Raw genomic sequence first — 25,112 nt, 5'->3', positions numbered from 1 at the left:
CAGAGTACAGCTTCCCTTAAAGGGCCGGTGTCCTTTCTACACTTTACCACTCTCCACCGGAATTATCATTTCATCGCTCCCAAAGTTCATTTATTATTTAACTGGTTCCAGCCAGTATCCACTCCGTGCTAACAACAGTCTGGTTCCAGCCAGTATCCACAGCAGCTGTTTTACCTTCAGCAACCCAGCTCTTCCTGGAACACCAGCTGGTATAATCCTGGGTTATCTCCATTGCTACAGCCGGGCCTGGTAAGGACTTTCCATCTAGAAGATCATAAGAACTATCTCACACTACCAGTGCCCTGTGGCTCCTGCCATGCTGTAGTACTCAGGAACTGTATTTATTCTTTGCTGACTTTTACGTTTTCTTTTATTGCTGCTGTGATGCGGAGTTGTCATAATAAACATCATTGACTTTTATCTAAGTTGTCGTGGTCACGCCTTCGGGCAGTTATTATTCATGTTACTTACATGTCCAGGGGTCTGATACAACCTCCCAGGTTCCGGTACATCTCAGCCCCTACAACTGAGGCTGCCTCCCGTCAGCTCAGGCCCTCAGTTGTGACAACATCATCTTCTCCACATTTTCTGGAAGTAACCTCGTACGCCGATTGCTGACAAGGTGAGCGGCGGCACTAAACACTCTTTCGGAGTACACACTCGAGGGAGGGCAATTTAGGTAGAATAAAGCCAGTTTCTGCAAGGGCCTCCAAATTGCCTCTTTTTCCTGCCAGTATACGTACGGACTGTCTGACGTGCCTACTTGGATGCGGTCACTCATATAATCCTCCACCATTCTTTCAATGGTGACAGAATCATATGCAGTGACAGTAGACGACATGTCAGTAATCGTTGGCAGGTCCTTCAGTCCGGACCAGATGTCAGCACTCGCTCCAGACTGCCCTGCATCACCGCCAGCGGGTGGGCTCGGAATTCTTAGCCTTTTCCTCGCACCCCCAGTTGCGGGAGAATGTGAAGGAGGAGCTGTTGACGGGTCGCGTTCCGCTTGACTTGACAATTTTCTCACCAGCAGGTCTTTGAACCTCTGCAGACTTGTGTCTGCCGGAAAGAGAGATACAACGTAGGTTTTAAATCTAGGATCGAGCACGGTGGCCAAAATGTAGTGCTCTGATTTCAACAGATTGACCACCCGTGAATCCTGGTTAAGCGAATGAAGGGCTCCATCCACAAGTCCCACATGCCTAGCGGAATCGCTCTGTTTTAGCTCCTCCTTCAATGCCTCCAGCTTCTTCTGCAAAAGCCCGATGAGGGGAATGACCTGACTCAGGCTGGCAGTGTCTGAACTGACTTCACGTGTGGCAAGTTCAAAAGGTTGCAGAACCTTGCACAACGTTGAAATCATTCTCCACTGCGCTTGAGACAGGTGCATTCCACCTCCTTTGCCTATATCGTGGGCAGATGTATAGGCTTGAATGGCCTTTTGCTGCTCCTCCATCCTCTGAAGCATATAGAGGGTTGAATTCCATCTCGTTACCACCTCTTGCTTCAGATGATGGCAGGGCAGGTTCAGGTGTTTTTGGTGGTGCTCCAGTCTTCTGTACGCGGTGCCTGTACGCCGAAAGTGGCCCGCAATTCTTCTGGCCACCGACAGCATCTCTTGCACGCCCCTGTCGTTTTTTAAATAATTCTGCACCACCAAATTCAAGGTATGTGCAAAACATGGGACGTGCTGGAATTTGCCCAGATGTAATGCACGCACAATATTGCTGGCGTTGTCCGATGCCACAAATCCCCAGGAGAGTCCAATTGGGGTAAGCCATTCTGCGATGATCTTCCTCAGTTGCCGTAAGAGGTTTTCAGCTGTGTGCGTATTCTGGAAAGCGGTGATACAAAGCGTAGCCTGCCTAGGAACGAGTTGGCGTTTGCGAGATGCTGCTACTGGTGCCGCCGCTGCTGTTCTTGCAGCGGGAGGCAATACATCTACCCAGTGGGCTGTCACAGTCATGTAGTCCTGAGTCTGCCCTGCTCCACTTGTCCACATGTCCGTGGTTAAGTGGACATTGGGTACAACTGCATTTTTTAGGACACTGGTGACTCTTTTTCTGACATCTGTGTACATTCTCGGTATCGCCTGCCTAGAGAAATGGAACCTAGATGGTATTTGGTACCGGGGACACAGTACCTCAATCAAGTCTATAGTTGGCTCTGAAGTAACGATGGATACCGGAACCACGTTTCTCACCGCCCAGGCTGCCAAGGCCTCAGTTATCCGCTTTGCAGCAGGATGACTGCTGTGATATTTCATCTTCCTCGCAAAGGACTGTTGGACAGTCAATTGCTTACTGGAAGTAGTACAAGTGGTCTTCCGACTTCGCCTCTGGGATGACCATCGACTCCCAGCAGCAACAACAGCAGTGCCAGCAGCAGTAGGCGTTACACTCAAGGATGCATCGGAGGAATCCCAGGCAGGAGAGGACTCGTCAGACTTTCCACTGACATGGCCTGCAGGACTATTGGCGTTCCTGTCTAAGGAGGAAATTGACACTGAGGGAGTTGGTGGTGTGGTTTGCGTGAGCTTGGTTACAAGAGGAAGGGATTTACTGGTCAGTGGACTGCTTCCGCTGTCGCCCAAAGTTTTTGAACTTGTCACTGTCTTATGATGAATGCGCTGCAGGTGACGTATAAGGGAGGATGTTCCGAGGTGGTTAACGTCCTTACCCCTACTTATTACAGCTTGACAAAGGCAACACACGGCTTGACACCTGTTGTCCGCATTTGTTATGAAATAATTCCACACCGAAGAGCTGATTTTTTTTGTATTTTGACCAGGCATGTCAATGGCCATATTCCTCCCACGGACAACAGGTGTCTCCCCGGGTGCCTGACTTAAACAAACCACCTCACCATCAGAATCCTCCTTGTCAATTTCCTCCCCAGCGCCAGCAACACCCATATCCTCATCCTGGTGTACTTCAACACTGACATCTTCAATTTGACTATCAGGAACTGGACTGCGGGTGCTCCTTCCAGCACTTGCAGGGGGCGTGCAAATGGTGGAAGGCGCAAGCTCTTCCCGTCCAGTGTTGGGAAGGTCAGGCATCGCAACCGACACAATTGGACTCTCCTTGGGGATTTGTGATTTAGAAGAACGCACAGTTCTTTGCTGTGCTTTTGCCAGCTTAAGTCTTTCAATTTTTCTAGCGAAAGGCTGAGTGCTTCCATCCTCATGTGAAGCTGAACCACTAGCCATGAACATAGGCCAGGGCCTCAGCCGTTCCTTGCCACTCCGTGTTGTAAATGGCATATTAGCAAGTTTACGCTTCTCCTCAGACGCTTTTAATTTTGATTTTTGGGTCATTTTTTTACTGATCTTTTGTGTTTTGGATTTTACATGCTCTGTACTATGACATTGGGCATCGGTCTTGGCAAATGACGTTGATGGCATTTCATCGTCTCGGCCATGACTAGTGGCAGCAGCTTCAGCACGAGGTGGAAGTGGATCTTGATCTTTCCCTATTTTTTTAACCTCCACATTTTTGTTCTCCATATTTTGCGCACAACTAAAAGCCACCACAGGTATACAATGTAGATGGATGGATAGTATACTATTATTACTTATGGACGACGAGTGAAGACACAGAGGTAGGTACAGCCGTGGCCTACCGTACTGCTATATATATAATATACTGTATAATAAATGGACCTGGTGGACACTGTCAGCAGACTGCTAAACTACTAGTATAAAGAAAAAAAGCCACCACAGGAGTGTTTTTCAGGCAGACAAACGTATACTGGACTGGTGGTCACTGTCAGCAAAACTGTGCACTGTACTCCTGCTATAACTGCTCCCCAGTCCCCACAATTAGGCAGTGTGAGCAGTGCACTCAGCACAGATATATCATGCAGCACACTGAGCACAGATATGGTATGGAGCGTTTTTTTCAGGCAGAGAACGGATTAAACTGGTGGTCACACTCACTACTATCAGCAAAACCCTGCACTGTACTCCTAACAGCTGCTCCCCGTCCCCAATCCTCCCCACAATTATAACAATGTCACTCTTAGTCTTTTCTATTATGACTATAACGGAGAGGACGCCAGCCACGTCCTCTCCCTATCAATCTCAATGCACGTGTGAAAATGGCGGCGACGCGCGGCTGCTTATATAGAATCCGAATCTCGCGAGAATCCGACAGCGGGATGATGACGTTCGGGCGCGCTCGGTTTACCCGAGCCACACGGGAGAATCCGAGCACGGCTCGGACCCGTGTAAAAAGGCTGAAGTTCGGGGGGGTTCGGTTTCCGAGAAACCGAACCCGCTCATCACTATTTTTTACACATAGGGGATATTCATTTAGTGCATTTTTTTTTTTGACCAGTCGAAAAAACGTCACTTTTGGCCTATTTTTAGGTCAAATTTACATCCGACCTATTGAATGCCCGTGTCATTTTTTCAACTGGTTGAAAAATCAGCACTGGTGAAAACCACATGGATCGGAAAACTTGCAGCTGATCCCCTTTTTTGCTGAACTTACGGGAGTTTTTTTACAGTTTTTGGGTCCATTTTCACCAATGCGGATTCAACAAAAAAAAAGTATTTGGTTAAACTATTTCTACAACCCACAACACCAGTGGTTCCCGAACTCTGTCCTCAAAGCACCCAAACAGTCTAGGTTGGAGGTTCTTAAATGCGGTCCTCAAGGCACCCGACGCTCCGTATCCAAGGCAGAGACAGAACGTTGCGGTGGGCAGCGGCAGGGAAATGGGGGTGACGGCTTATAAATGGGGCCGTGGTGTGGGTGTGATTGGGGTGACTGATTGGCATAACATGCCGACGCTCCAATAAATCAAATGGCGACAGGCCTCCTGCCATCGCAGCCAGGCTGTCAATCTGGCAGAGGCGTTCCCATATCTGCGCTGTGATCGCAGGACCCGTTCTGCACATTCGCAATAGTAATAACAACAGTATAATCATGAGTTGGGTAGGTGTGAGTGTAAATGTTCTGCATATAGAGTTAAGTTCATATATATTTGGACACTGACACAATTTTTATTTTAGCTGTTCACCAAAAATATTCAACTTAACAGTTATATAATGAATATTGTTTTAAAGTACAATCGGCTTTAGGGCCTTATACAGTATGGATCGCATCAGCGATGTGACCACATACTGAACTATTACTGCCCAGTGCTCACGCACAGCAGCAATACTGCACATGCACACACAGTGAGATGCGATCGCATATCACTTATGTAAACAGGAGCAGCGACTCAGCATTGGGCGGTCATGTCATCAGAAACGGGAGTGGGTTTCTATGGGGAACACTGTTCTACAGTTTCCTGTACAGCAACTTTCATACATGTTCCCATCTGGAAAATTTGTGAAACCTGTCTCACAGGTATCTGTGTACAGTGTAGCACGTGTTTTTTTGGTCACTACAATCAGGCATTTGTGTTCTTTATTAAAAATATTCTAGAATATTGACAGTCTAGTTCATAATTATAATGGCACAAATTCTAAGCAGTTTTCTTTGGAACAACTTTAAAAAATGTCCCATTATATGTAAGATATTCTGCAGCTTTTTTCACTTCAGACAATATTTATCTTTATAGTAGTCACTGATATATACTATTTTATTTTTTATTTGTATAGGCCCCAGCCATTGCGGTAGAGGCCACCCACACCCCAGAGGTGAAAGGTGATGCTCCTGCCCTAGCTTCTGCCAAAGCTGTTCAGGATGCTCCTGCCGAAGTGGTGAAGTCTGCTATTCTCTTCCCAGCCAACTATGTTGCCCCAGCAGACAAAGCCGATGATGACGCCACAGCAGATGAGGCCGACCATGCCACACCAGCGGATGAGGCCATTGATTCCGCCCTAGCGGACGAGGCCTTTGATTCCGCCAAAGAGGTGAAGACGGCTATTCTCGCCCCAGCTGTCTATGCTGTCCCAGCGGACAACACCGACTATGAAGCCACACCAGATGAGGCCGACCATGCCACTCCAGCGGATGAGGCCTTTGATTCCACCCTAGTGGATGAGGCCTTTGATTCCGTCATAGTGGATGAGGACAAAGATGCCGCCCAATTGGATGAGGCTCAGGATGTTGCCCCAGTGGATGAGGACAGTGATACCGAACCAGCAGACGTGGCCAACAATGTCTCCCATGTGGATGAGGCTGACGATTCCTCCTTACAAGACAAGGATGATGATGCTAGTGCTGTAGAGACCAGTAATACTGGAGGGGCCAGAGTTTTTACAACTTTAGAGAATACCAGAATCTCCAGCACACTGATTATTTGCATCATAGTCATCTGTGTGTTTATTCTAGCAGTAGCCAGTTTCGTTTGTCTATGGGTGGTATGGTGTCGTGGCAAGAAGCTAGACCTCAGCCCTGGCATTGAGGATCCATAAAGTGTGACATATGTGCTCCCTACTACCACCGGGGAGAGGCTTATACTTTCCACTACCACCGGAGAGAGTCATGCGCCCCCCAACATCACCGGAGAGAGGCATGCGCCCTCAGCACCACCGGAGAGAGGCATGCGCCCCCCAGCACCATCGGAGAGAGGCATGCGCCCCCCAGCACCACCGGAGAGAGGCATGTGTCCCCCAGCACCACCGGAGAGAGGCATGAACCCCTGCTAACACCTGGAGACACTTAAATAAACATATTTGTGTTTCATCTATTTGTGCTATTCTTTGAAAGATTTATTTATTTATTTATTTATTTTTAATGGTATTTATTGAGTTTTCACAATAAAATATAATGAGAAACAAACATTTGTGCAGTAGCAAGAAGAGAACATGTTATACAGCCAAACGGTTTGTCAGATAAAGGTATACAAATAATGACGTCCAATAGCAAGTGGAGGAAAATCTAAAAGACCACAAAATTCCAATACCTACTGAATCCTGAAGCATTCAAGACAAAGATCAATTCAATAGGAGAAAGGTATAAACAAGCTAGGAGGTAATGGCTAGTAGAGGTGGTTAGTGTTCGGCTGATAATCAGACAGTCAACAATCTATATAAATTAGAGATGAGTGGTATCGGATTCACTCGGTACTTTATGCCAGAATTATCGCCATTTCTTATTTTCTGGATCCTTCTTATTGGCTATCCAAAACACGTGACGTCCAATAGCCAATAAGGAGATTCGGGTAAATTCGAGTAAATCCAAGTAAAACCGAACCCACTCATCTCTAATATAAATACATGCACAAATGATACTCAGGCAAACAGAGCCGGCCCTAGCTATAGGCAGACTAGGCAATTGCCTAGGGCATCTGCCTTTACCTAGTTGCTGATTTACATATAATTTGCTAGTGAGGGGGGGGCGCCCGCTGTTCGCCGCCTCTGCTCTTCCATTAGAGCAGAGCTGCCTGCGGTAGCAGCGTAGCGCGGCCGGAGGATGGAGCGGGTGAGCGGGTGAGTGAGGGCGACACTGGCTGTCACTGTGCGTGCGGCTCACAGCGCCGGCGCAGCGGCGCTACTCAGGGGCAGTGTGGGTATTCCAGCAGCGTCTGCTGCTGGGCTGCCCCTTACAAAGATGGCCGCCGCTCCGGGAGGAGGGCTACTGCGCATGTCCGGCCGCAGCAGCTCCTCCTCCCATGGTCCTTAGCGGAGTCAGTAAGACTCCGGGCACTGCGCCATCAATGAAGTTGGGAGGCGGAGGCCGAAGGGAGAGACTGTGGGACTCAAGGCCAGCCGGGAGCAGCTAATTGCACCCTGACACCACCACCGCAAAGCAGCAAAAGTACAGCTGCTGACAGTAAGGCAGTGTTAATTCAGTCACAGTGTCCATTCTGTCATTTTGCCAATATATATTATATATATATATATATATATATTATATATATATATATTATATATATTATGTATATATATATTATATATTTATATATATATATATATATAATATATATATATATAATATATTTATTTATATATATATTTTTTTTTTTCTCAATTTGCTTGCACTCCTATTGTAACATTTGCTGAGGTGCCATCCTAAGGTCTGTAAATAGGATGGTTTTCAGTATGCCGGCGGTCGGGCTCCCGGCGACCAGCATACCGGCGCCGGGAGCCCGACAGCCGGCATACCAACACTTATTCTCCCTCGTGGGGGTCCACGACCCCCCTGGAGGGAGAATAAAATAGTGTTGCGCGCGTAGCGCGCCACCGTGCCAGTAGTGTGGCGAGCGCATCGAGCCCGCAAGGGGCTCATTTGCGCTCGCCACACTGTCGATAAGCCGGCGGCCAGCCTCCCGGCGCTGGTATGCTGGTCGCCGGGAGGCCAGCCGCCGGCAGATCGTAGTGAACCCTGTAAACCTATGTATATCGGCAGCAATGAGGCGGAACTCATCAGAATTCTGTAAACATAAAATTTGCGTCCTTTAATCCTACGTTTCAGGCTTGCGCCCGTTGTCAGGGACGAGTATCGTAGCAAGTCTGGTGAGTGTCGCCTCATTGCCGCCGATATATATTTATTAGATATCTATATTATAAATACATATGTATATATAAAATATATACATATATATATATATAATATACATGGCGAAGCACACTCCAGTGGTACTGTTAAAATAGTCAACGTTTCAGATGTCTTCTATTCATACATATTTTGTCAGAACCTGACGAAAGATGTATGAATAAAAGATATATAAAATGTTGACTGTGTATATATATATATATATATATATATATACCCCAATAGTGCATGGACCGGCACTCCAATCAGCTGGTCGTTATCTGCTCTGGTGCCTCCAGGGTACTGTGTGGTATGGGCTAGTAGAAATTGCTGCGGCACTCAGAGTCTTTCCACATAAAAATGGGTATTAAACATATCACGCCATACCACGCGGTATGTTTAATACACGTTTTTATATGGAAATTCTCAAGAGTGCTGCAATGATTTCTACTAGCATATATATATATATATATGTGTGTGTGTGGAAAATATATATAATATACTTCCAAAGGTCCGGTTCTCCCTGTAATACATCAATACTGCAGCGGGTGCTCGTTGAAAACAAGATAATATCATACAAAGGTACAGCACTCCTGGTGACTCAATAATATAACACGCTGGCATAGTGGTATGACAACGATTCAGTGCCCTTTAGTGTACAGAATTATAATATATATATATATATATATATATATATTTATTTATTTTGAGTCACCAGAAGTGCTGTACCTTTGGATGAGAGAGATATAATATATATATATATATATATATATATATATATATATATATATATATACACATACACACAAAGAATTGGAGAGAGGCGACACTCAGGAGATTGCAACAGGTTTAAACACCACCAAAGTGTGTATTATGTCAATGTTTCAGGGCTTTTGCCCATTCTTCAGAGCTCATGATAACGACGATCCTCCGCCCCGCCGCCTGCACGCCACGCCCATCCGTCCCGGACCGTCCGTCATCAGAGGAACTCCCGGCCGTCACTGAAGAGGAGCGCAGCCGCAGCACAGCCAGCCGCAGCATCGTGGAAAAGGAGCAGCGCGTCTTTGGTAAGTATAGCACAGTGTTCCCACTGGCCACCAATGTATAAAACACTGGCCACCAATGTATAAAACACTGGCCACCAATGACACACTGGCCACCAATGAATTTAATAAAATCCACTGTCCACCAATGCATTATGTCCCCCGGCAGTGTGCATGCAGCATGTGTTCCTAGTACACAGCATGCATATTGATATGTTGTGTACTGAGAACACATGCTGCATGCACACTGCCGGGGGACATAATGCATTGGTGGGCAGGGGGAAATATATTATATACATTGGTGGGCAGCGGTTTGTCCCCCGGCAGTGTGCATGAAGCACACCCATGGATTCTACGTGGACAAGGGGACCGAGCCTCGTGTCAACATAGGTAAGTATGTATGAATGTAAGTGTGCATGTATGTAATAAAATTGTACTGTCACGGTGTGTGTGTACTGTTTTTATTCGGGTATTTTTCTTGTAGTAGAACTACAGGTACCAGCGGACCCGTTTCCCCCCTGCATGCTGGTACTTGTGGTTCTCCAAGTACCAGCTTGCGTGGGAGGTTTGCTGGGACTTGTAGTTCTGCTGCAAAAAACAATATTCTTTTATTTGACACAAGGCTATCAGCCCCCCATCCGCAGCCCATGGATGGGGGGGACAGCCTCGGGCTTCACCCCTGGCCCTTGGGTGGCTGGAGGGGGGGACCCCTTGATTTAAGGGATCCCCACTCCTCCAGGGTACCCCGGCCAGGGGTGACTAGTTAGTGATTTAATGCCAGGGCCGCAGGGACCGATATAAAAGTGTCCCCCGGCTGTGGCATTATCTCTCTGACTAGTGGAGCCCGGTGCTGGTTCCAAAAATACGGGGGACCCCTACGCTTTTTGTCCCCCGTATTTTTGGCACCAGGACCGGACGCAGAGCCCGGTGCTGGTTGTTAAAATACGGGGGATCCCATGTCATTTTTCCCCCCGAATTTTTATAACCAGGACCAGCTCAAAGAGCCCGAGGCTGGTTATACTTAGGAGGGGGGACCACACGCAATTTCTTTCAGGGTTTTTTTTTTAACACTTTTGTGCCGTCCATGAAGTCGAATCCAGGATGCACACTATCGTCAATTGGTCCGTTTTTCGACAGCGGGACTGTCAAATCCGTTTTTTTATTGAATATGATGAATTATTGACATTGTCATTTGCCCACCTTCCTAAAACCATGAGGGTAATTCCAAGTTGATCGCAGCAGGATTTTTGTTAGCAATTGGGCAAAACTATGTGCACTGCAGGGGAGGCAGATATAACATGTACAGCGAGAGTTAGATTTGGGTGGGGTGTGTTCAATCTGCAATCTAATTTGTAGTGTAAAAATAAAGCAGCCAGTATTTACCCTGCACAGAAATAAAATAACCCACCCAAATCTAACTCTCTCTGCAAATGTTATATCTGCTGCAGTGCACATGGTTTTGCCCAATTGCTATAAAAAAAATCCTGCTGCAATCAACTTGGAATTACCCCCCATGCCCAGTATTTAAATGAAGCTGGATCTTTCAAATCTTTCAAATCTTTCATCAGACATTGTTCAGTGTGTATGCACATAATCGTTCATGGGAAATCTTTCATCTATCATATCTTTAATCTTTTAAATCTTTCAAATCTACAAGTGTGTAGGGCCCATTACATGTGTTATATACAGGGTGTAGCTACCATAGGTGCAGGCAGTGCAGCTGCTATGGGGCCAGAGCTGAGAGGAGCCACCTTCCCTGTCACAGTTACATGTGTTATATACGGGGTGTAGCTACCATAGGTGCAGGCAGTGCAGCTGCTATGGGGCCAGAGCTGAGAGGGGCCAACTTCCCTGTCACAGTTACATGTGTTATATACAGGGCGTAGCTACCATAGGTGCAGGGAGTGCAGTTGCTATGGGGCCCAGAGCTGAGAGGGGTCACCTTCCCTGTCACAGTAACATGTGTAATATACAGGGTGTAGCTACCATAGGTGCAGGGAGAGCAGCTGCTATGGGGCCAGAACTGAGAGGGGCCACCTTTCCTGTCACAGTTACATGTGTTATATACAGGGGTGTAGCTACCATAGGTGCAGGGAGTGCAGCTGCTATGGGGCCAGAGCTGAGAGGGGCCACCTTCCCTGTCACAGTTACATGTGTTATATACAGGGTGTAGCTACCATAGGTGCAGGGAGTGCAGCTGCTATGGGGCCAGAGCTGAGAGGAGCCACCTTCCCTGTCACAGTTACATGTGTTATATACAAGGTGTAGCTACCATAGGTGCAGGGAGTGCAGCTGCTATGGGGCCAGAGCTGAGAGGGGCCAACTTCCCTGTCACAGTTACATGTGTTATATACAGGGCGTAGCTACCATAGGTGCAGGGAGTGCAGTTGCTATGGGGCCCAGAGCTGAGAGGGGTCACCTTCTCTGTCACGGTTAGATGTGTTATATACAGGGCGTAGCTACCATGGGTGCAGGCAGTGCAGTTGTTATGGGGCCCAGAGCTGAGAGGGGCCATCTTCCCTGTCACAGTTACATGTGTTATATACAGGGCGTAGCTACCATAGGTGCAGGGAGTGCAGCTGCTATGTCAAAATTACATGTGTTGTATACATTTTTTGCCATTAGGTTATACATAGGGGCCCTTACAAACTTTTGCCTTGGAGTCTACATTATTTCTAGTTATACCTCTGGACCTGCTCTTTGAAATGTGGTTTAAAATGAACTTGAAGGGCTTATAATACATAATGTGAGCTGGGGCACTGTAATGTGGCACAATATGAAGTGGAGGCACTATAGTGTGGTATAATTTGAACTGGATACACTGTGAAGCAGATGTATTAAGCCTGGAAAAGTGATAAAACCGTGATAAGTGGAAGGTGATAACGCACCAGCCAATCATTACAATTTGAAAAATGAAAGTTAGAAGCTGATTGGCTGGTGCGTTATCACCTTCCACTTATCACTGCTTTATCACTTCTCCAGGCTTAGTACATCTGCCCCAACATGTCTTAATGTGAATTGGGGGTACTTTGTTGCATAATGTTTATTGGCCACCGTACAATATAATGTAATGTGAACTAGGGCACTGTTATGGGGCATTATGTTTAAAAAATATTCTTATTGTAAATTTTTTCTTTTTTTACTCTATCTTATAAATTGGTCCTAAATATTATATGTTCCTCATTCAGTTGTAGTAGAAGAATGATTAATTTTGTATAACCCTCTAATGTCTTTATATATGCATTGCGGGTGACCCAGATTATTGTTTTTAAGTATACAGTATATATGAAACTTGTGTGAAACTTTGTTTAAATAATCTGCCCCTTCGGGGCAGCACCGTGTGAACTATGGTCAATAATGTGTGGCATAATCATGTGAACTGTGGTCAGTAATATGTGGCATGGCTATGTAAACTGGGCGGCTGCCCTTTAAAGGAAGGGGGAGCCGGCAGGAGGTAGTGAGCATGGGTAGCGGGAAGCTATGCTCTCACTACCTGTAGTTAAAAGCACTTGTACTCGGCGGTGGTTGCGGGAGCATGCGTTCACACTGTACCGCAAATAGAAGGGGTACATCTGTAATATTGTGAAATGTATGTCATAACCATGTGAACTGGGGACATCATATATTGCTCATCCTGATACTGGAGAACAGAAGTAATAGCTTCCTGTAAATACCTTATATTTTATGCTAGAATTTGTTGAAACACTTGAACCATTATGTCAAAACGCCCAAAGCCCTCTGGTGCACAAGGAAGAAAAAAAAGAAAAGAAGAGGAAGAAAAATGGAAAAAAGACAAAGGTAATCTAATTAAATGTTATAGGCTATGCAACTATACTATTGCATGTAATGTACTTTGTTCATATATACATCTCTTCTTTTTTCAGATGCACTTCTTAAATATTTAAGTAACCCCACTTCTACAAATCGGGGACCACCTGCAGACAACTCCTGCTTATCACAGCCCAGCAGTCCAGCATCAAGCCATCCTTTACCTACCTACTCAGCACAGCCCAGCACTTCAACCTCAAGTGACCCTGTCATTGATTCCTTAGCACAGCCCAGCACTTCAACCTCAAGTGATCCTGTCATTGATTCCTCAGCACAGCCCAGCACTTCAACATCAAGGGACCCTGCCTTAGCCTCCTCAGCACAGCCCAGCACTTCAACATCAAGTGCCCCTGTCATCGCATCCACAGCACTGCCCAGCACTTCAACATCAAGTGTCTTTGTCATTGCATCCTCAGCACTGCCCAGCACTTCAACATCAAGTGCCCTTATCATTGCCTCCTCAGCACAGCCCAGCACTTCAACATCAAGTGCCCTTGTCATCGCCTCCTCAGCACTGTCCAGCACTTCAACATCAAGTGCCCCTGTCATTGCCTCCTCAGCACTGTCCAGCACTTCAACATCAAATGACTCTGCCTTAGCCTCCTCAGCACAGCCCAGAACTTCAACATCAAGTGCCCCCATCATCGCATCCTCAGCACTGTCCAGCACTTCAACATCAAGTGACTCTGCCTTAGCCTCCTCAGCACAGCACAGCACTTCAACATCAAGTGCCCTTATCATCACCTCCTCAGCACTGTCCAGCACTTCAACATCAAGTGCCGCCATCATCGCATCCTCAGCACTGTCCAGCACTTCAACATCAAGTGCCCCCATCATCGAATCCTCAGCACTGTCCAGCACTTCAACATCAAGTGCCGCCATCATCGCATCCTCAGCACTGTCCAGCACTTCAACATCAAGTGCCCCCATCATCGAATCCACAGCACTGTCCAGCACTTCAACATCAAGTGCCCCCATCATCGTATCCTCAGCACTGCGCAGCACTTCAAAATCTAGTGCCCCTGTTATCGCCTCCCCAGCACTACCAAGCACTGTATCAAGCACACCTACTGCATCTGCTGGGCATTCCACTTCTGTTGTACCTCTACAGGCTGTTCCAATAGACCCTGCTGATTGGCCGTCTATCTTATCTGATAACGTAAGAACAGAGTTTGTCATCAGAGGACCGTATAAGATCAAAACAACTTTTACATTTACAAAACTAAAAGATGGAAGAAGATGTCAGCATCAGTATTTCAGCAGAGTCTGGGTCAATGGAGAAAAAATTAAAAGAAGTTGGCTAATGTACTCAAAAAAGAATGATAGTCTGTACTGTTTCTGCTGCAAACTGTTTTCTCAGAAAGATTTTAAGTTGATTAAAGAAGGTTTAAGTGACTGGAAAAATGCAGGCCAGTTGCTCAAGACCCATGAGGATAGCCAGGAGCACAATACAAACATGAAAATATGGAAGGAATTGGAGGTCCGCCTTGCCAAGGGGCAAACCATCGATAAACAAGAGATGGCACTCGCTGAAGCCGAGAGAAACAGGTGGCGTCAAGTTCTTACTAGATTAGTAGCAATAATTCAGTCATTAGCTGAAAGAAACATGGCTTTAAGGGGGTCTACAGACACATTGAACAAACCAGACAATGGTAATTTCCTGAAAGAGGTGGAGCTTTTGGCCAAATTTGACCCAGTAATGAATTTTCATGTTGAAAGGGTGCAAAGTGATACTGGCCGTCACATACATTATTTGGGAAAGAGAATCCAAAATGAATTGATAGACTCAATCAGTGCCAAAATACTTGACACGATGGTTGAAGAGATCAAAACATCAAAGTATTACTCCATCATTTTGGATTGTACCCCTGACCTAAGTCATAAGGAACAGCTCTCTGTTATTATAAGAATTGTGACACTGGATGAACCACCACAAATTAAAGAACATTTCATGGGTTTCCTTGTGGCAGAGGCGTCAACAGGAGAAAGTTTGTCATCTCTAATCCTAGAAAAGCTGGAGGATCTTAACATTCCCTTTCAGGACTGCAGAGGCCAATCTTATGACAACGGTGCTAACATGAAGGGAAAGAATAAAGGTGTTCAGGCTAGGCTGCTGCAGCAAAACTCAAGAGCCTTTTTTGTCCCATGTGGTGCCCACACTTTAAATCTGGTGGTAGCTGATGCTGCTAAGACCTCAGCAGATGCAGTTGGCTACTTTGGATATTTAATGAAAATATTCACCCTTTTCTCAGCATCTACGCATAGATGGGCTATCCTCCTAAAACACGTCAACACCACCCTGAAATCATGGTCCGACACCAGGTGGGAGAGCAGGATCAAAAGCATTGAGGCAGTAAGGTACCAGGCTGGGCAAGTCAGAGAGGCTCTTCTGGAGGTGAGGGAGACTACTACAGACCCTGTCGTGAAAGTCGAAGCCCAGTCTTTGGCTGAGGAGGTGGGATCATATCGGTTTTCTATTTGCACTGTGATATGGTATGACATTCTCAACAACATCCAGCATGTGAGTAAACTGATGCAGTCAACCTCGATGCAGCTAGATCTGGCTGTCAACTTGCTGCAGAAGACAAGAGATTCCCTCACCTGCTACAGAAACACAGGATTTTCTCATGCTCAGACAATTGCAAAGGAGATGTGTGAGGAGATGAATGTGGAGCCAGTGCTTAAACAAAAGAGGCTGAAAATAACTAAAAGGCACTTTAGTTATGAGGCTCCAGATGAGCCTATTGGTGATGTGCTGAGAAAAATGGAAACCACTTTTTTTAATGTCTTAGTGGATGCAACCCTCTGTTCACTTGATGAGAGATTCCAGACCTTGGTAGCAGTTAATGATAAATTTGGAGTGCTTGTAAACTTTCCCCATTTGACAAAAACAGAGTTGTTAGAGCAGTGTCAAGCATTGAGCGCTGCTTTAACTCTTGATGGACAACCAGATATTGTTGGCACGGGACTTGCTGGAGAAATGCAAAATGTCCCACATTTTCCGTCACAAAATATGTCGAGTTTGGAACTCTTGACTTTTATGCAACAGAAAAAGGTGACAGAAATTTATCCCCATTTGTTGGTAGCACTTAGAATCTCTGCCACACTTCCTGTTACAGTGGCTGCTGCTGAACGTAGCTTCTCTAAGCTCAAGCTGATTAAAAACTATCTAAGATCGAGCATGGAGCAAGAACGTCTCAGTGGACTTGCCATTATAAGTATAAATCATGTAGTCTCACAACAAATCTCATATGATGATGTGATAGATGATTTTGCTGCAAGAAAAACAAGACGAGTATGTCTGTAAAACAACGTTACATGTAATCAGCATTATTTTACTAAAGTTTTGCACTACTTTTGTTTAATGTTTTGATGTTTGCACAATTATTTTATTAATATTGTATAGTTTTTTCGGAGGTATTTATATTGCTCTGTTTGGTTCCTTTATATTTATTCTTTTTGATTGATGTTTGCACAGTTCTTTTATTTATATTTTATAGTTCATTTGGAGGTATTTATATTGCTCTGATTGGTTCCTTTATATTTATACAGTTTGGGTATATTTTGTGTATTTAACATGTGTTTAACAATAAAAAAAAAAAAGCAATAAACCAAGTTATTTTTGGTGTTTGTGTATAAACACTAAGATTGTTGGTGGGATTATCTGCTAGGGGGCACCAACAAAATTTTTGCCTAGGGCATCAAATTGGCTAGGGCCGGCTCTGCAGGCAAATAACATCAAAAGAAGGAGAGAGAGAAAGAATGAAAGGAAAGAAAAAGAAAGGCAAAACCAGAGAGGGGAGGAAAAGAAGGACATAGGGTCAAGGAGTCCGAGTCATAAAATACATCACAAAATTATTGAACTAGCAATAGGATAAATTGTGTTACGTGACCGATGAAATATGGGTGGAGAAAAAAGCTAACTGTGTAACCCTCCACCTTCAAGGCCCATTAGCAATTCATCGGAGCAAGGACCATTTTGTTGAATCAAATAGCGATAGCACATGTTGCCTTTAGGAGGATTCTAACAACTCTATAAAGGGGCCCCATTTTCTATAGAAGTGTATAGCATTACATTCTACATTTGGTATGGTGGACTGACGATCTAAGTATAGGGCGTGAATAAGGCGAGATCGTAGAGTATCAAGTCTAGGAGGAGAGTTAGTAATCCAATTATTAAGAATCCGTTTTTTCCCCAGTGTCAGAATAACATACAGTAAGGGGATAACGTGTCTTTTGTGGGACGGTATGCCATAATCTATAAAGTGTAGACTAAGCATTGCTTTGCAGTTTAGTTTCAGTCTGAGATGGAACGTTGAATTAATGAACCATAAAACCTTAAATCAAAATTACTTTATTTTGGGGCAACTCCAGAAACAGTGTAAGAATAAAGCATTTGAAGTCCAACATTTTAGGCATTTACCAGATTCAGAAGGGACCATATGTTTTCTCTGACCAGGCGCAATATACGCTCTGTGTGTGAATTTCACGTGTGTCTCCTGAAGCTGTGCCGAATGTAGCACTTTAAGAATATCAGTAAAACTGTTTGTCAATTCCTTATACGATAGTGGAGTGAGGTAATCCGTTTCCCAACTGTGGACAGTCTGGGACCATAGTTTTGTTTCGAACCCAGTTAATATATCCCAATAGATAGAAAGTTCTGTATGGTGAAAGTGTTACCAGAGCAACAATGTGTGTTAGAGGATCGATGTCCAGGTTTGAGTCATGTGGGGGAGGAAGTGATTGTACATAATGTAGCAGTTGCAAATACATAAAAAATCTGCACGTGGGATCTGGAATTTGTCAGACAGTTCGGAGAAGGACAATAAGGGTCAAATACATCCTTAACTGATGCAATACCCTTTTGCTGCCAATGAAAGAACTTCACATTATCTAGAGCCGCTGGAAAACATGGATTGCCACAAAAAGTGATACATTTCGAGTGAGCCAGGATTCTCTTGAGCGATTTGTTCACAGACCACCATGCCAAATATGTATCCCAGAAGAGAGAGAGTTTGTACGAGCTGAGAAGGGGAGGACAGATTTGGGACTATGTAATACAGCACTTAGATCATATGGAGAGCAGAGTGTTTGTTCTAGAGGGTAATTAGAGTAGGTATAGTGTGAGAACAACCAATCAAACACATACCTGAATGCCACCGCTTTAGTAGAAGCGTGTATATCCGGCATAGCCAGACCACCCATACATTTACGTAATCTGAATTTAGCTAAAGATATACGAGGTCTCTTACCGGACCATAAAAATGTAGTAAATAATTTGTCACAGTAGTTTAGATCTGTTTTTATCAAAGCATACGGTAGCCTTTAGATAAGGTAGGAAAGTTTAGGGAAGATAATACTTTTCAACACAGCAACCCTCCCTAGTAATGATAAGTGTAGAGATGAGCAGGATTCTAATTGTGTAGCAATGTTGCGTATTATGGGAGTGAAATTAAGAGACATCTGACAGTGAAGTGGAATATAGATTCCCAAATATTTCAGCTTAGATGTATTGAGCTTAAACATAAACAGAACAGAGGAGGAGGAAGAGGAAGACAGTAGAGTGGTTGCTGAAGAGGTCAGCGGGAGGAGCTCAGACTTGTCATGTTTGATCTTATACCCCTGAAAATAGGCTAAATGAATTGATTGGTTGAAGAATGGGATGGACAACGCAACCTTGAGGGAATGTTGGGCAATATGTATATCTTGGAATTCTGGTAATGTTCAAAGAGCTATCACTAGGGGTTCAATTGCCAATGAGAATAGGAGTGGGGACAGAGGGCAACTTTGTCTGGTGACCCTGGACAAAGGTATAGGCAGGGCCGTAACTACGTGTGTGCCAAGTGGGCTTGGCACACAGCGCAGTTGCCCTGAGGGCGCACGGACAGCGGCATGTAATGAGTCAAATTGACTCATTACATGCCACTGAAGTCTGCGCCGTGCGCCGCCGCGCAGTGGAGGAGAGCTACAGCGCCGGACAGGTGAGAAGGAGGAGGAGGGAGGGGGTCTGTAGCCGCAGCAGCGCTGTTTAATTGGTAGTAAGCGCCGCTGCAGCATCCCCCTCTCCTTCCGTATTGGCTGCCCGGCGCTGCTGTGGATGCTGGGATGCGGCTCCTCCATCCCAGCATCCACAGCAGCGCCGGGCAGCCAATACGGAAGGAGAGGGGGATGCTGCAGCGGCGCTTACTACCAATGAAATAGCGCTGCTGCGGCTCCAGTCCCCCTCCCTCCTCCTCCTTCTCACCTGCCTGCACCGAGGGAGCTGCACGAGGAGCCTGTCAGCGGGGAGATGGTAAGTATGTCTCTCTCTCCCTCTCTCTCTCTCTCTCTCTCAGGGGGACACCGTCTGCCATAATGTGTAAAAAAGGGGGCCTGGCTGCCGCAATGTGTAAAAACGGGGACTGGCTGCCGCAATGTGTAAAAAGGGGAACTGGCTGCCGCAATGTGTAAAAAGGGGGACTGGCTGCCGCAATGTGTAAAAAGGGGGACTGGCTGCCACAATGTGTAAAAAGGGGGACTGGCTGCCGCAATGTGTAAAAAGGGGGACTGGCTGCCGCAATGTGTAAAAAGGGGACTGGCTGCCGCAATGTGTAAAAATAGGGACTGGCTGCCGCAATGTGTAAAAAGGGGGACTGGCTGCCGTAATGTGTAAAAAGGGGGACTGGCTGCCACAATGTGTATAAAGGGGGACACCGTCTGCCGTAATGTGTAAAAACGGGGACGCTGTCTGCTGTAATGTGTAAAAAGGGGACGCTGTCTGCCATAATGTTAAAAAAGGGGATGCTGTCTGCTGTAATGTGTAAAAAAGGGGACGCTGTTTGCCGCAATGTGTAAAAAGGGGGACTGGCTGCCGCAATGTGTTAAAAGGGAGACTGTCTGATGTAATGTGTAAAAAGGGGGACGCTGTCTGCTGTAATGTATAAAAGGGGCTCTACCTGGTGTAGTGGCGCTACTGTGCAGCGTAATTTGAATAATGTAGACTACTGTGCACCGTAGTATGAATTGCTATTATTTTGTGACCACGCCCCTTCCCCATGAAGCCACGCCCCTATACATTTTTCGCGCGCCAAAGGCGCGCACTGCCCCTATCTTACATGGGGGGGCACCACTGTCGTTTCTTGCACACAGCACTAAAATGCCTAGTTACGGCACTGGGTATAGGAGCCGACAGGTATCCATTACAAATAATTCTAGAACGTGAATTATCATATAATATATATAAAAGAGTGATTAGTTGGTCAGGGAACCCAAATTTATCAAAGGTATTAAATAAATGGTCCCATGAAACCAGATCAAACGCTTTTTCAGTGTCAAGCGATAATAAATAGGAAGCGGTGGAATCTGAAGTGGATTGTAACTAATGGGAAGATGTGATAACCTTTATGGGTATTAGCCGAGGAATGCCTGCCTATTATGAAGCCCGTCTGGTCCGAATGAACAACCCCAGGGAGTAGGTATTTCATCCTATCTGCCAAAAGCTTCGTAAACAATTTATAGTCCATGTTAAGGAGAGATATACAGGCCTATACGATCTAGGTAAGTGTGGATTTCTGCCAGGTTTAGGAAGCAATCGAATGATAGCATCAGTGAAATATTTGGGCATAGAATGGGTGGTAAGTAGGGCATTAAAAACAAAAACTAGGGGATCTAAGATTCTTAGCAACAGCATTTTATAATACTCCCCCAAGAATCCATCTGGACCAGGAAACTTCATTAGTTTGAGATGTTTTATAGCAGCTTCAATTTCTTGGAATGTGAACGGGGCGCATAGGGACAACCGTGCCTCAACCGGTATTGAAGGAGTATCAATAGACTCCCAAAAGGAAGTTTCACCTGAGGTATCTCTGGGTGGTTAAGTATATATTTCTCTATAAAAATCTTGTAATAAAGAAGCTAAATCTTTACCAGTAGAGGTATATGTGCCATTGGTGCGTTGGATAGATTGTACGAGGGATGGGGGTTAGAGGATTTTGGTAAATTGGAACGTAAGTGACCGGTTTTGTTACCGAATTTATAGAACCTATAATCTTTGTATGTGTGTCTATCACCTAAAGAAGATAGAAGACCATCAAATTTTTGTTTTGCCAAAACAAAAACAGATTTAGTATCGGGAGTTGGGGTTGTCTTATAGGCTTGATATGCATTAGTCAGTTGGGATTGTAGCATCTTATACGAGAAAGCACGTTCTTTCCTTGACTGAGAGACATATTGAATTATACGACCCCTTATCACAGCATTAGAAGTTTGCCAAAAGAGGATAGGGACTGATTCCAATATTGACATATTATCAAGTCTGAACTCCTCCCAGAATGAATCAAGTTTGCTGTGAAAACCTAAAGAGAAAGCAAAATAAGAGGGAAAGCACCAAAGTTTAGAAGAACCTACGCCTAAAGAAGAGGAAAATAATACCAAAATAAGAGAGTGATCTGAGAGAAACATTGGTTCAATGTGAGCACCTATATATATATATATATATATATATATATATATATATATATATATAAAATTGTTGAGTAATATAAAGGACACCAACCCTGGGAGGTGCTCTTCTGTGTGTAGTAAAATTAGAATACATAAATGGGGAGGAAACAATATTAAAGTCACCCCTCAAGATTAAATGTGTCACTGACCTAGGTTGGGGGTGTTGTGAACTCGGGGGTTCTTTCGATGGTAGGGAAGAGGAACCACAGTTAGGTCGGAACAGGGATGGCCTGATATAGCTCTTCTTCATACAGGACTCTGACAGTAAGGCTTGGTGAAATATTGAAGAACTTTATTGCAGGAAGGGAGCAACACAATGTCACATAGCAGAGAAGAAACGTATGGGGAAATGTCCAGGCCTATAGAAGATCTTGTAAGCAATGTTGAAGATACTAGTAAATAAAGTACTTGTGAATGATGGTAAAAGATACTGGTGACTGAAGAACTTGTGAGTGAAGTTTTTAAAGACACTGATGATTTGAAGAACTTGTGAACGGTGTTTAAAGACACTGATGATTTTGTAGAACTTGAGAGCGGTGATTAAAGACACTGATGATTTGTAAAACTTGTGAGCGGTGGTTAAAGACAATGATGATTCGTAGAACTTGAGAGCAGTGGTTAAAGACACTGATGATTTGTATAACTTGTGAGCGGTGGTTAAAGACACTGATGATTTGTAGAACTTGTGAGCGGTGGTTAAAGACACTGATGATTTGTAGAACTTGTGAGCGGTGGTTAAAGACACTGATGATTTGTAGAACTGGAGAGCCGTGGTTAAAGACACTGATGATTTGTAGAACTTGAGAGCGGTGGTTAAAGACACTGACGATTTGTATAACTTGAGAGCGGTGTTTAAAGACACTAGTAACTTGCAAAACCTGAGAACGGTGTTTAGCCCGCAGCCCACGCTGACTCCAAGAAGCACTGGTGACTGGGCTGCAGAGGAACACACCAGCCGCTGGGAACGCTGGAAACTGTGCAGCAACTGGCACCTGGAATTGCCGGAGACACTGGGGTACAACTGCAGAGAGATTCGCCGGGAACAAGAGCACTGGCATCCACTTCAGGGGAAAAGACGATACTCAGGCGCCGAGGCTCTGCCCGGCGTCTGATTTTGAATCTCCCGCCTCCGCTGGATTGGCAGAACAGTCTGATGACGTCACCAGCTCCCCGCCCACGTGATGCCGGGTGTCATGGCGGCGCCCCTGCCCCGGGGAACCGCCGGGGGCCGCGCCAGCCAGACGCCGGAGCCCGTGGACCACCGAAGGCGGAGGCCGCAACACCGACCAGCAGGCACGCAGGGGTAAGCACGGTGAACGCCGCCTCTGGCGTGTGACAGTACCCCCTCCTCCAGGAGTGGCCCCCGGACACTTTCCAGGTGTTTGTTGGATGTCTGGAATGGAAAATCCGCACCAGTCGAGGAGCCATAACTTCAGTAGCCTTGACCCAGCTCCTCTCCTCGGGGCCAAAACCTTTCCACTCCACCAAATACTGTAGATTCTTGTGAAGATAACGAGAGTCAAGAATAGCTTTGATTTCAAAGTCCGTTCCAGCTTCAGTCTCTACAGAGGTTGACCTCGGGGACTTTGAATGGAACCGATTTAAAATAAGGGGGCGAAGCAGAGAGACATGGAAGGAATTTGGTATCCGGAGGTGGGAAGGCAATCCCAACACGGGGTAAGGACCAATAAACCTCGGAGCGAACTTCATAGTGGGCACCCTTAACCGAAGATTGCGGGTAGAGAGCCATACCCTGTCACCAACCTTGTATTGGGGAGCTGCTCGTCGCTTCTTATCCGCAAAGAACTTATAGCGGTCGGAGACTCTCTTGAGGTTAGCATGAACTCGACTCCAAATTTGACTGAAGTGCCGGAGAGTAGAGGCTGCAGCAGGAACATCCTCCGGAGGACAAATGGGTAATTCTGGAACTTGAGGATGGAATCCATAATTAATGAAAAATTGGGACTCACCAGTCGAAGAGTGGTACAGATGATTATGGGCAAACTTGGCCCATGGCAATAGTTCCACCCAATCATCTTGCCAAGGAAAGAGATAAACACGGAGAAAAGTCTCTAAATCTTGATTGACGCGTTCAGTTTGCCCATTGGTTTGTGGATGGTAAGCGGATGAAAACTTGAGTTTTATTTGTAAGGCCGTACAGAGAGCTCTCCAGAATCTTGCAGTGAATTGTACCCCCTGATCAGAGACGATTTGCTGAGGTAACCCGTGCAGACGGAAATGTTCTCGGATAAATAACAAGGCCAACTTGGGAGCTGATGGTAACCCGGTCAAAGGTACAAAATGCGCCATCTTAGAGAAACGGTCTATAGTTACCCAGACAGTATTGTGACCCTTGGAGAGAGGCAATTCGGTGACAAAGTCCATAGAGATATGGGTCCAAGGCAGTGGATGCAACAACCCCGCAGGAGGCAGACAAAGAATTTTGTGCTGAGCACACTGCGGACATGAGTTGACATAATCTTGAATATCCTTCTTCATAGTGTCCCACCAGTAAGATCTTCGTAGAAACTCCCACATCTTTTGAACTCCAGGATGACCGGAAAACTTGGAAACATGAGCCCACTGCAACAACCTTGGTCGAAATTCAGCTGGCACAGACATTCTCCCAGGAGGAGGACCCAGAGCGGTGGGAGCCGCTGACATAGAAACTGGACTGAGAATCAAAGCCTTCTCAATGGAATTCTCCTCATCCGAAGCCGTTAAGGAACGGGATAAAGCATCAGCCTTGGTGTTAAAAGTCCCAGCCCGGTACTTAATAACAAACGAGAACCGAGTAAAGAAGAGCGCCCATCTAGCTTGACGGGGATTCAAACACTGGGCCGTCTTGAGGTACAGCAAATTCTTGTGATCAGTAAAAATTGTAATTAGGTGTTTAGCACCTTCCAAAAGATATCTCCATTCCTCCAAGGCAGATTTTATTGTTAAAAGCTCTTTGTCTCCAATGGTGTAATTCCGTTCAGCAGGAGAGAACTTGCGAGAATGGATACCACATGGATGTAACTTCCTGTCTGGAGCGTACTGCGAAAGCACGGCACATATGCCTACCGTGGACGCATCAACCTCCAAAAAGAATGGTTTTGAAAAATTTGGTTGTTGAAGTACTGGAGCGGACATAAAGTCTGCCTTCAACTGAGCGAACGCTGCTACAGCTTCAGAGGACCAATGATTTGGGTCAGAACCCTTCTTGGTTAGGGCAGTGATAGGTGCCACAATGGTAGAGAATCCCTTTATGAACTTCCGGTAGTAATTTGGAAAACCCAGAAATCGTTGTACCGCTTTCAAGGAAAGAGGCTGAGTCCAGTCC

General features: G+C 45.5%; 1 protein-coding gene across 1 annotated transcript; it reads left to right on the top strand.

The window, feature by feature from the left end:
* Positions 1 to 5,276: 5,276 nt before the first annotated feature.
* On the top strand, positions 5,277 to 13,383 carry LOC134958741 (serine-aspartate repeat-containing protein I-like). The gene is made up of 5 exons (XM_063941488.1): positions 5,277 to 5,360; positions 5,615 to 6,191; positions 9,344 to 9,502; positions 13,170 to 13,276; positions 13,363 to 13,383. Exons 1-5 carry the CDS (start codon positions 5,277 to 5,279, stop codon positions 13,381 to 13,383), a joined length of 948 nt encoding a protein of 315 aa, XP_063797558.1.
* The last annotated feature ends 11,729 nt before the right edge of the window (positions 13,384 to 25,112 follow it).

The sequence above is a fragment of the Pseudophryne corroboree genome, chromosome 9, assembly GCF_028390025.1.
Source record: "Pseudophryne corroboree isolate aPseCor3 chromosome 9, aPseCor3.hap2, whole genome shotgun sequence".
In the NCBI taxonomy this organism is placed as follows: domain Eukaryota; kingdom Metazoa; phylum Chordata; class Amphibia; order Anura; family Myobatrachidae; genus Pseudophryne; species Pseudophryne corroboree.
Note: the sequence above shows the minus strand (reverse complement) of the source record. Positions and strands in the feature narration are given on the sequence as shown.